This window comes from Vanellus vanellus (genome assembly GCF_965231255.1).
Source record: "Vanellus vanellus genome assembly, chromosome: 4".
Classification (NCBI taxonomy): domain Eukaryota; kingdom Metazoa; phylum Chordata; class Aves; order Charadriiformes; family Charadriidae; genus Vanellus; species Vanellus vanellus.
Window position 1 is genome coordinate 80,117,961 of NC_138909.1, and position 12,960 is coordinate 80,130,920.

Below are 12,960 nucleotides of genomic sequence, written 5' to 3' on the forward strand. Positions count from 1 at the left end.
ACAGAATGTGTAAAAAAAGAATAATTTAAATTATTATACTCATGAGGCGGTATTATAACGAGTACACTCCAATGTCACATTTTGCTTTACCTCAATCATACCACCTTGTATTCTGCTTTGCAAACACAAAATCTAAAACTAAACAAAACTTCAAATGCACTGCTTTTAGAGACAGCAAAACAGAAGTTTTTACCCACTGAGGTGAAAAAATAAATAATCAGCTGAGAAAGCCAGGCGTAATAAATAACACTCCCGTATACCTTACCACCTCACTAATGTTTACAAGGTACTGAACATGTTTTGAAGTACAAAGGAATTTAAGTATTAAGTTTGTCACTGGTGGAATTTGCTGTTATAGCAAGTAGGACAGAGCCCCACACAGCATGTGATGCTTGTCAAAACTCTCCCTGTGCAGCTCATAGCCAGCCAGCTTCGTCACAGCTACCTTTTCCAATTTCACCGCAGAAATATAAACCAAGGCCTTCATTTATAATTCAGTGCAGCTTATTCCATAAATTTATAATGTCTTCTAAAAGTTTTTTTTTTTTTGGTAATTAGGCGGCACTGTTTTCAATAGCAACACTATCTTTCATAATACACGCAAAGTTTGCGGGGTTTTGATTACTTTTCAGGACTTTGGGTAAAATACACGTTTTACAGTGGGTATCTTGGGGGTCTCTCATCCAGCTGTTAAAAACAGCCATCGAAGCCTCCCTAAAGCGGCAGAATTCCTCCCCAAAGACCTGCGGTGCTCCCTCCTGGGCGAGAAGCCTTTGCACGGGTCACCTCGCTCGCCCAAGCGCTTTCTGAGGAGGTTTACCCATTTACAGCGCAGGAAAACCTGGAAAGGGCAGCAAACAACCCCGGGATGGCGGCGGGGGGGGACGGGGACACGGGACAGAGAGGACTTGGGCTTGCCGAGGCCTAGCGAAGCACACCAGGCCTCCCGCTGCCCCGGCAGAGCTCGCCGGGCCGGGCCGGGCCGGGCGGCGGGGGCAGGCGGTCTTCGGGCCCGGGTGAAGGGGGAGGAGGGGGGGGGAGGCCCACGGGGGAGGGACGGGCGTCCCGGAGGCTCCGCCAGCCGGCAGGGAGGGAGAGAGGGAAGGCAGGGAGGGAGGCGGCCCCGCTCCGTGGCGCCCGGGGGATGGCGAAGAGCCAGCGCCGCCGGTTTAGGAGGGACTCGCAAACTCTTCGGTACCTGTAGGGAACTCCCCAACACCCCCCCCTCCCCCCCCCCCCCCCCCCCGTCGCCTTAGGGAAGGGCTCTACAGGCTCTCTTCCTCCCCCCCATCAACTCTTAAACAAGGAATTAAACCCATGCCGACCCCCTGCCCGCGCACCCACCTGTCCCGGGGGTCGATCCAGCTGGTCTGCTTGGTGTTATGGTCGATGTAAAAGACTTTGCCGTCGTAATCCCTCGCCTCCTCCCAGCCGTCGGGTAAGGGGAGCTGCCCATTCCCCGCTTTCCTAGGCATGGTCGGGCGGCGGGGGTAGCTGCTCCATAGGGACAGAAAGAAAGCCGGGAAGCGGGAAAAGCCCCCACCCGGGGACCGGGGTGTACGGGAGGCGGGGGGGGCAGGCGGGCAGCGGGCCGCTCACGGAAGCTCGGGAAAGCTTTCCTCAGCGGCCGGGGCTCAGTCCACCATGCCGGGGCTGCCGCCTCGCCCGCGTCCGCGGCAGCCCGGGTCAGGGTTGCCGGCGGAGCCCAGCTGCCGTCTGGGCGCGGGGAGCCCGGCTGAGCCCCGGGCGGCCGCGGCCGCCGCTCATTAGCATGAGATTAGCATCCATCTCATCTGCATGCACATTCCTCCCGCCGCATTCCTCAGGGTTAACCCTGCCGGCGCTGCCCCCGCCGGGCTGGGCTGGGCTGGGCAGGCCCCGGGACACCAAACGTCCGGTGGGGGAGCGCGGAGGGGAGGAGAAGGGGGAGAACGAGCTGTGCTCCCTCAGAGACAACCACCTGAGGGGGTCGGCCGCCGGTGCTTTCACCTCCCGGGCGCTGAAGCACTTCGGCCGCGTCCCCGCCGCCTTTTTGGGCAGGTGGGAGGGTGAGGGAGTCCTGCGTCCGTATCCCCCCCCTCTTCCCTCAGTCACCTCCACCAGCCCCGCGGGGCGGGGGAGAGCGGCGCGAAAGGGGCTGAGGCGGGGGGAGGCGGCGGGAAAGGGGCTGAGGCGCGGTGAGGCGAGGGGAAGCAGCGCCCCGGCGTGAGGGCTGATGGCCCGCCGACCGACCGGCCGACCCTTTGTGTGGGAGCTCGCTGGCGGCCCCGCATCTGGTGCCTCAGGCGACTGTGGCCCGGGAGAGGGGGTGGAGGGTGTCCTGGTCATGGGGGGGAAGAGGGAGAACCTGCCCCGGGATAAAGGGCGCCTCCGCCTCCCGCTGGAGTTCCCTTTCCCGCCCGCTCGGGTCCCGCGAACTTTCCTTCACCTCCTGGCGAGCAGCCGCTAAACTCTAGTAAGGCTCAAAGGCTGTTAAAACGGATCTTGACGCTTCAAATACCTGATTTAAATAAATAAGGGAACCTTTCTTTAACCCTAGAAATACCTACATGTACTTTCTTTTTTGCTTTTTAACAGAAGCACCAGTAGAGAATGTACATACACCGTTTGTGCCCTGAGCTGTTCCGGCCTAAAAAGCTCCGGCGCGTTAAGTATAGAAACCAGGTGTGAATTACTGTGCGTTTGTCTCACGTTTGCCACAGGAGAAGAGTACTCCAGGCTGGTTACCGCGGTTCAGCTGATAGAAGGTAACTTAATGAGCTCTATTAATTTGCATGTGTATCTGATTCCCAGGATTTGGCACCAGAAGCGGAGCACCTATGGGGGAATATGACCTTTTAGTTTAGCGGCCAGGACTCCGAGGTAACCCAAGTTTTTAGTCCCTGTTTCCTTGAATGCTTTGTGTCTTTTCATTTAAAATGACTAGTTTAAAGTAACAAAATTTTCCTGGGACAGAAAGTCTGGGACCCAGAGCTGTCCTTTTTCTTTTTTTAATATGTATTTATTTATCTACTCCATTATAGCTATCTTTAGCATTCAGCTCTATGAATTATTCTTCTGAGACAATTTACACTTATTTAGTACTGGACTTGTTCAGTGCATGTCAATTTTTTGGATTCTGCTTCAGAGGTCACATACCTGACAGGCATTGCAGTAACTCATTTACAGGTATCTAAGTTCCATTGTTGGATCTCCTCCTAAATAGAATAAAAGTACCAGGAAGATACTATTTTAATTTAGCTAATTGCCAATCCAGTAGAGCTAAGACCTTTATTATTTTAGGTTATTCTTGTCATTTTATTCTGTAACACTATCTCTGCAAATGGCTCGTATGCCTCCCCAAAATATCTGTATGTTGAGCTCCAAACTATCTTGAAGATTTTATTTTCACATCTATTGTATTAAGGTAATGTGCAGTGAAACTACATACATGAAGTAAGGCCCTGCTAGTCAACAGTGGAGAGAAACTGAGCTGTCCTAACTTCTGGATATCCCTAAGAGTTTAGCCACTTAAGGAAAGCAGCAGGATCATTGCCTATTAAAGTGATGGACTCATTTATTTTCATTGAGAATATTAAGTTTCAATGAGCTGATTGGTTTATAAAGTCCGGTCTTGTTTTCCATCAGTGTAAAAAAACAAAACAAAAAAAACAAACAAAAAAAAACAACAACAAAAAAAAAACCCAAACCCACTTTTACTACTTTTACTATACATTTACATTTGTGTCCTTTTAAATAGTCTACTCAATTTTATAAACTTGTTTACGGGTGACATCCTACAGCGAGAAAGTACATGTAGCGGTTGTAGGACAGGGTAAACTGGATTTCCATTTCCCTTTTAAAGTTCTGTTTGTGTTATCAATAAGATATTTTGTTATGTAAGTTGATAAAAAGCTATAGAGGATATACTTTTTCTTTTTGAAACTAGCTACCAGTTACTTATCTTTGGCATTAACAAGGAGCTTTTATAACGATACAGCCTTTTTCATCCTGAAAAAGCAGGCCTGTTACACAGCAGCACTCCCATACTCCTAATCTCTAAATAATCCACACACAAAAAAAGCATGAGATTAGAAAACTGAAACCTCATTTATGTCAATACATCCCCTGAAGTTGATTAATGCACCTGAGGTAATACCTAATTCCTATTCTATGTCACCACCAAGGCAGTCAGAACCTCATCTTTGATTATTGGTCAGATGGGGTCCACATGGACCTGATTTATAACTGTCTTTACCGGGGAAAAACTTCTCATCAGAAAACATCAATATTTTCATTCACACAAATAAATGGAAATTGCAGTTCTTAATTTTTGGAAGTAAATATACTGAGATCATTGCATAATTGTCTAATTTCCGTGTATATGCTTGTGTGTGCATACACAGATGTGCTTACGCTTAAATATAAACTGTTCTATGGTGTTAGGCTCTCCCCTTCCTCCCTCCATTTCCCATTGTTTGAGTACTTCATTATGTTTGTATTTATAGTTAGAGTTTACAGTCCAGAATGCCAGTTTAGGGCTACATAGAAATGACAATATTTGAAGTCAGACTGACAAAAAGTAGGTAATATTTGTGTAAGTATATGCCAGAACTTCCATATTACCAGTGAGAACATTCAGCTTTTCAAAGGACCGCTATTGTTGTACAAAACAGAATCCAATTATACTCTAATTTCTTGCTCTTTTGCAATTTGGACTGGTAGAAAGTAATTTTTTCACATCTAATATAGGAAGGCAGACAGATGTTCATAATTATTCTTTTTAGCCTAAAATATGCTATAAATTCTAACTAAAAGTTGTTTTTCAAGTATACCTCCTACATCTCAACTGATAACCTGCCTAGCACGCGTTGCTGACGTTGTCAGCTGACAGCATACCACAGATTGTTTGGCTTAATTGCATAAGACAGCATAGTTCAGAAGATGTAAGCATGCTTTATTCAAAACACAGAAGGGTGCGTATGAAGGAGTTGTCCAAAAGCACAGAACAATGTAGCTATGGCATGACTTAGGTATTTATCAGTAAGTATGATAAATAACAAGATATGCTCAACGAGGAGTTAGTTGTTCCTCTTTTTTGCTTTGCATATGCATGTTTAACCGGTCTGGAGAAGTTTGCATTCTAAGTAGTACATAGTTGAAGGATTGAGTTAAAGGGAATTAGAACTATTTTGTGTCCTTTCTACTTACTGTTATCAGCTAGAAGAAGAAAAAATGTCTATGTGAAAATTCATAACACAAGTCTGGAAGTGGTTGAATCCAGAAAGGGGGTCTGCAAAGGCAAATGGTTGTGTCCCGTCACATAACGAGAAGCATACCCTACTCCAGTCTGTAGTAATGTAGTTAATCTCATGATACTCTCTACTTTCTGCTACTTTTACAGTAAATCTGTTCCTGAGACTGACTGTGAACAGAAAAGGCATGTTTGTACCCTGTCCTTTCATAACAAGAGACTTTCTTAACTTGTTCATCCACTAGAATGATGTCCCTGAGGAAGTTTACAGCTGTTACAACTCTAACTTGTACTATCCACAAATGGCTCTGAATCAAGAGCTACAGCTGTCTCCCTGAAAGTCTACATAGTTCAGTCTCTACTACTTTCAAACAGAATTTGAGTGCAGAATGAATTATGAAGTATGATGACAGAATTAATTTTTAAAAACATCTGACAAAAATGTTTGAAAATATGTATTGGTTATGTTAGGGTTTTTTTAGACACTTAATCAACCAAATATGGACAACAAGTTTGACTTCCCTCACTTACAGCTACTGTAGATCTCTAAAAAATAGTATTTTCAGCATTATAAATATTTGTTTATTTAACAACAGTGAATTTTATCTGACAGCTATGTTTTCAAAAAAACCCCACCAAAAATAGGAATTTTAGTTTTAAAAAAAGTTTAAAAAGTCCTGTGAAGAAAAACAGTGTACATGCACGAGGGAGGAAAGGAGGAGGTGTGCTGCTTTTACTATTGTCAGCTTCTGATGCATGTATACATCTGAGAGTAAAAGATCTTTGAATAATACTGTTTCTGGTTGAATTTATGATGAAGCTCTGCAGAAGCAATGGAGCCAGATAATGTTTATGCTCATTCAGCTTCTCTTCTTACTCCAGTTGGACAGCCTGCTGCTGAAATAGGATGTCCTACAAAAACTTCCCAGAGTATCAGTGAAAAAAAAACATACCGGGTTCTGCTTCAAAGGACTAGGGTTCTTTTCAGAATTTTGGCCTTATTTTTGCAATCAGGTGTCCATAGGAGAAAGTAATGAGCAATTACACAATTTGAGTCCTTGCAGACACAATTCTAATGCTATAAAACTGAAAATAAGTGCACAGAACAATTTTAACTGATTGTTAGTCAGATTAAAAGTTTAGGTTGGGTAGAATGGAAATTATGCGATATGAGCTTTGCCTCAAACCTAACTATGGAAATGTGAGTAACGTTTTCATGGTAAAATCTTCTCAAACTCACCCCAAACCACTCATTAAACTAACTTAGCATTCAGTTCTGTTAACTCTGATTCGTACTGCTGATATTTCAGCAGAAAAAAGACAATGGAGAATGTTCCAAAAACCCTAGGATTGATGATGTCCAAATTAGCCTCTGAGGCATATTCCCACAGAATTTCTTGATGTGGTCTTGGTATGTTGTCTTGGTGTTACATCTTCCATAGAAACAGTCTCGATGTATTTTTTTAATATAACTCTGATACTCGTACACATAAATTTAACTTTCCTAGATTTCATCATATCTGTGTAATTGTGGTGTCTATTCACTGCTGTCTGAAGGCTTTGGAGAACCGCAAAAGCACAGCTGGTCAGCCAAGAAGGCTCCTGAGAGCCCGGTCTTCTCTTTTGGCTGCATGTAAGACAGAAGTAGGCCAGCAATAGAGGGTTTCTGTTCATCGGCAGGGAGGGAAGAATGAAGAGGTTTCTCCATAACAGCTCCTCTGGTGGAGAACAGCGATTAATTTCTTCAAGTATTTAAGATATTCCATCAAGTGGTATACAAGTGCATAGTTTTACAGAGCTAATGCTTTTAACAGTCCCTCTCTACTGGTGCAAGGAGTACGTGCTCCCACCACAGATAGAACAAAGCACTTAATGTACATCTGCTGTGTTGTATCTAAGGGGGACAATGGATGAAATACAAAAAGGAATGTTTTAGCAATGATATCCTGAAGTATGGTTCTTCTCTGTATCATGAACTTTCAGAAACACAGTGCAGTAAATGTGTAAGTAAATGGACTGACTGAGTATTTAACACCTGCATTACAAAAAAATAAAAAAGTTGACTGATGGAGAGGCTTAGGGAACCTTTCTTCTAACAAATGAAAAATCTTATTTGAAACATAAAACAAGTACGAACTTGCCAAACTATAATATGAAAAAAATGCTTTTTTCGTCTTGTACCCAATTTTCACCTCTTCTTTCCCTTCAAAATAGTACAGTTCCTTTGCATGAACGCAAAATACTTTGACATCTATCCTGGCCAACAACAAAGGAACCTCAATCCTAACTTATTGCTAACTGAGGCTAAAAAACATGTTGCAAAAATGAAATCAGAATCTGTGCAAATTTATAGCGAAAGTGGGACCAATGCATCAATACCAAGGTTTAGCACTTCTAGACTGCTAGAGATGTTGCTGAATTATATGAATAATCCCATGGCAATTTCATTTTAGTCTGGTTATCCAAAACCCAGAATCCTAATGTTTGCACTTTTTGGAGGACTGAAAAAATTTGAAGAACACAGCATGATATTATTATGTCCACTTTGCAGTGGAGATGATTAAAAAAAGATGTGTTAAGTGACTTGATGGAGTAAAGAAATACCTAAATGAAATGGGGTAGGGATTAGAACATAGGATGCTTTCAGCTCCTGAGCTGAATCTGTTGAACTGCATTGTGTCATTTTTATTATTTCAATATGTGGTCTGAGAAATACTTGGGGTAAGCTTTCTTATCACAAGGAAAAGATTATAATTCATACAAAACATCCTCTTATTCAGTATCTCATCCCCAGGTAAAATGTGTATAAAAGTTATCAATTCAATATGGTCAAGCATATGTTATGAAATGCTTGTGTCCACATATAAGACACATGACTATATTTCAACAGCTCTCTCCTTTGAATTTCGTGGTGAAGAAACATAACAAAAGCATAAATTGTAGTTAGCTGCACTTCTGTGTTCATAAACGAAATACACTAATAAAGAAACAACCCCCAATGGCATAAAAAGATTGCACTGAACAATAATTCAGAGAAAATAATTTGAATCTATGCAAAGTCTGCAAAATTTAAGTATTAAAACATAATCCTCAGACTATGAAATGTCAGAGCTGTTGCTGATAATCAGCTGTTCTGTAAAGGTGTGAATGTGAAGCCAAAGGACACACAGTTGATGCTTATACCAAAGGAATCACATAATGGTCGAGGTTGGAACAAACCTCTGGAGATCATCTTGTTCAATCCCCCTGGTTAAGCAGGACTGCCTAGAGATGATTGCCCGGGACCATGTCCGGATGTTTTTTTTTAATATCTCCACGGATGGAGATTCTACAACCTCTTAGGGCAACCTGTTCCAGTGCTTGGTCATCCTCACAGGAAAAAAAAGTGTTTCCTGATGTTCAGAGGGAACCTCCTTGTTTCATTTTGTGCCTACTGCATCTGGTCCTGTCACTGGGCACCACTGAAAAAAGCCTGGCTCCATCGTCTTTGCACTCTCCCTTCAGGTGTTTATATACATTGATGAGATCCTCCCCGGAGCCTTCTCCTCTTCAGGCTGAACAGTCTCAGCTCTCAGCCCTTCTTCCTACTGGACTCTCTCCAGTATGTCACATCCATGTCTCTTGTACAGGGAAGCCCAGAACTGGACCCAGCATGCCAGGTGTGGCCTCGCCAGTGCTGAGTAGAGGGCAAGGATCACCTCGGCAACACTACTAATCCAGGGTGCTGCTGGCTGCCTTTGCTGCAGGGGCACTTTGCTGGCTCACAGTCAGCTTTTTGTCCACCAGGACCCCCAGGTCTTTTCTGCAAAGCTGCTTCCCAGCCAGTTGGCCTGGAGCATGTACTGGTGCATGGTTATTCCTCCCCAAGTGTGGGACATTGCAGTTCTCTTTGCTGAACTTCATGAGATTCCGGTTTGCCCATTTCTTCACATCTTTTAAGAGCACAAAAACGTGCCACATAATTCAAACATACCAAAATAAACAAACTACTATGCTGCAAACTGGCTTCTTGAGCTCTAGGCCAGAGGTGCCCCCGCAAGCAAGCAGCCGGGTGTTTAGAATCAGTGCTGCCTTGTCTCACTCAACAGTCAGAACAGGAGATAAACCTCCTCAGGACTGTGGTCTCTACAGCCTTCACTGGTATCGTGGATGTCATTACTCACAAAGGACCTTGGTTCTTCTGTGGAAGCATTAGTACATGTTTGTGCAACTCAATATGCCACCTTCAGCAAAAGAAACAAATCAAAGTGTTCTTTTGTATAAAGAAGTAAAATGGTGTTTTCAAACACTAGCTCAGAACCTCTCTGATGACTTAACCATTGACACCCTTTTTCCAGAACATAACAAACGTGAAAGAAGTATGACACACTTATGCGGCAGCCTGCTTCCCACTCCAGGAATTCAGAAACAATTAGTTTGGGCTTTTTTTCAAGTTGCAGAATTAGGCCTTTCAACCCAAGGAAATAAAGTGGAGTGTATCTTCAAAACATAGCAGACTAAGGGTTGGTTGTTCTACAGCTTCCACCCCATTTCACCCCACATACTTAAACCAAGATTCATGGTATTTTTTGATATTCGCTGATGGGGTGGGGGCAGGAAAAGTAGTGTCACCTTTTTCCGTGTCAGGCGCTGGCTCCTGCTCTTTTCCTTACCTTCCTTTTCCCACCTCCTGTCCTCTTACACCTGCTCCCTCTGATGCTCCCGTTGCTCTGCAGCCACCAGCTCTGATCTGCCAGGTCTGGGGCTGCAAGCGGAGCTGAGACTAACAGACTTGGCTTACTCCACGCAGCTGGTGTGTCTCCGTGCTGTGCTCCCCACTGTATGCTGTCATACCTATATCAACCATGCTCCTCCCTTCTCCGGAGCATCCCACATCCCCACTCCCTGGAACAGTCTTGTTGGTGGCTGTAGTCACCTCCATACCTGTTGCTGTGAACAGCTGGCAGAGGACAGTGACATCTGCTGCTACAGTCAGTGGCTGGGTTGCCACTCAAACCACCCCACACTTGTGAGACACAAAAATAGGGTCAAAGCCAAAACAGGCAGTGCTTGCCCCTGGATTTTGCTGAGGAAGGGCTCTGAGCGCAGGTGAATATGCTGCACGTCCTTGGGTGGCCTCAAAACAGCGCCAGTAGTTAACACCAGCAGCTCCATCCCGTGAGAGCTGGAAGAAGAAGAAGCAGCAACTGGAGGTTGAGCGCCGTTGACACCCCTGGAATTGGTGTGCCTTCTATGCTAGTTGCAGGGAAAGAGCCATTCTCAAGTTACACTTAACATCACTAATCACAGGTGCTGTTAAGAGAAAGCAAAGATCTGACCATTTGAATACATATTTTTAAAGTTTTACATAGTCTTCATAGATCACGAGCAAGCTAACACAAGCTTTTGTTTTGTTTGGTAAGAGGAGGCAAAGAAATACACTGAAGCAGGGGAGCAGAAGGTAAGGAGTTGTTTATGAAAAGAGGCTTTCTTGAATCAAGTAAATCCTTGAAGGAAATCATGTTTCAGAAAATAAATCTCAAAAAGAACATAAAAAATTTCTTAGACGTACATACATGCGCATTTTGTGGCCGTAATGCCACATCAAAAATTAATGCTTTTCTGTATTTATCTTTAAGAGATCTTTTTTGATGTATCAACATCAATAAAGAAAAGGTAAAAATAGAGAAGACTTGTCTGCTGAACCTGTAGTGCTACTTCTGCCCTTTATCCTGTAAGGCAAGAAAGAAGAAGTAGTGTACGCTGCCTTTTAATGCGGTGGAGGCCTTTCGCCATTCATTTTGTTTAATCTCCCTTCTCAGTATTCCACATCTGTGGAATACACTTCTTCAGCAGTCTCATTTTAATAACATATTCTAATCCATTAAACTCACTCTGGTGAGCTTGCAGTGAACCATGACATTTCCAAATCAAAGTAAAATCAAAGGCCTTAAACCAGACTGCAGAGCTAAAATTCTCTTTCATATCCCTTCACTTTATTTACAGAGGATTCATATGTTCAAATATACCAAATCATCATGACAGAATAATTATGATGTCTTGTCATGTCATATCTTTTGAAACAATGTCAAATACTGAACTGAAGGACCTGCAGAAAAGTAAGAAATAGCAAAAAAACCCAAAGCCAAACAATGATGGATGAAAGACAGCCTGTAATAAGCATGTCAAAACTTTATGTTTTTCTCTTCTGCTTTACCTGACAGTTGATAACTTTTGCAGCACCAAGTGAAGTCCTGTTAGTCCAATGATTTAAATCCTTGACATGATCCCCTACTCCGAATGCCATCTCCTGGGTGCAGGGCATTGTCAATTCCAGGGTATGTCAAGGCTTCTTAACCTCTGCGAAGCCTGGCTTTTCCTGACCAGCACTGGGATAGAATCTACCTGGATCGTTACATGTGATTTCTGAGATGTGAGATTGTCTCAATGTGTAGCGAGGCTTATTCCGATCTTTAATCTGTTTACCTGCATAAGGAAATTGTTCTGAGACAAGTCATAGCAGCAGACTTTCTTGAAAGCAAAGACATAGCAGGTAGGAAGAAAACTACATTGCTAAAGTAAGCAAGGGTAATGGAATACCAAACCAAACGGAAAAAAATCATTTTTAGTGTTGCCTTCAAATCATTGCAGGAAACCCAGAGAGCTGAATGTTAGTACATGTTGAATTTTTATTTGAAGCAAGTCAAGCAGGTGGTTTTTTTATCCTCTCCAAATATTGGATTTTAATTTTAGTGCTCTATACATAGTAGAATTAAGCACAACTATAGAAAAGAGGTAGAGATTCCCATGTCAGAATTCTTCACTCTTGTGTTTTATCAGATGTGTTTAAATCTCATCTTGCACAAGTGGAAATTACTACTTCTATTTTGCGAATGTACATAAGGTGATGAGATCACTTCTTAATCTCCTCTTGGGTAGGTTTTCACTATAAAACTCACTTTCCAGTCCCTTAATCATTTTCATTTCTCTTCTCTGACTCCACTGCAATTAAAGGAGATCTTTCTTCAGTTTGAAATACCAGAACTAGAGCTAACTCCGCAGCAGTAGTCACACTAATGCCAAATAAAGGGATATGTGGCATCTATCCACTTCTACTATAGTTTCCACAGTTTTGGACATAGATTGGATTAACTCACTCTGCCACAGCACCTCACTGGGACTTGTGTCCAAGGATTGCTACTGTTACCTAAGCTCTTCTTCTGGGACAGGGTTTCCCAGAACTAAGGCCACCGTCCTCTAAAGATAACCTGCATACTTGTTTCCCAGGTACATATTTTTCCTATTGAAACCCATATTGTTTCCTTCTCGCCATCATATTCCAAAGTTCTAATGCCTGTCACAGTGCCATCACACCTGTGTTTTGACAATTTACTGTCAGAGCAGGAAGTATTATATTAATACTTAATGTGCCTTTTCCCCAGCTACAAGACAGAAGTATTTCTTGAGCATGTCTGCTTTTTTCTGCAGTATTTCTAATTCTGTTGTTACCATCTGTGAACAGACCAATACCACTGGTGATAGCAGAACATGACACAAAGTCAAAATACAGGACTAAAGGTAGACCTGTCTTTTGGAGCTCTGATGCCATCAAAATTGTTCTATGGATGTTGACATACATTTTAAGGTTTTCCAAACAAGGTTTTATGTATACCTCTATTTTACCAGAGTCCATTTTGATTTAATTAATGTAGCATTAAAAATTAAAAAGGGATTCTTTTTCTTTTGTC

The 12,960-nt window shown here is 43.0% G+C and overlaps 1 protein-coding gene across 1 annotated transcript in view; it reads right to left on the reverse strand.

Moving 5' to 3' along the window:
* WWC2 (WW and C2 domain containing 2) overlaps positions 1-1,475 on the reverse strand; it is a gene marked incomplete at its 5' end in the record, with an annotated part of 105,578 nt that extends 104,103 nt beyond the window's left edge. The window contains one exon of the mRNA XM_082482635.1: positions 1,345-1,475. Within this exon, the coding sequence (XP_082338761.1) occupies positions 1,345-1,475 (131 nt within the window). The remainder of the gene's footprint in view (positions 1-1,344) is intronic.
* Positions 1,476-12,960: the final 11,485 nt, after the last annotated feature.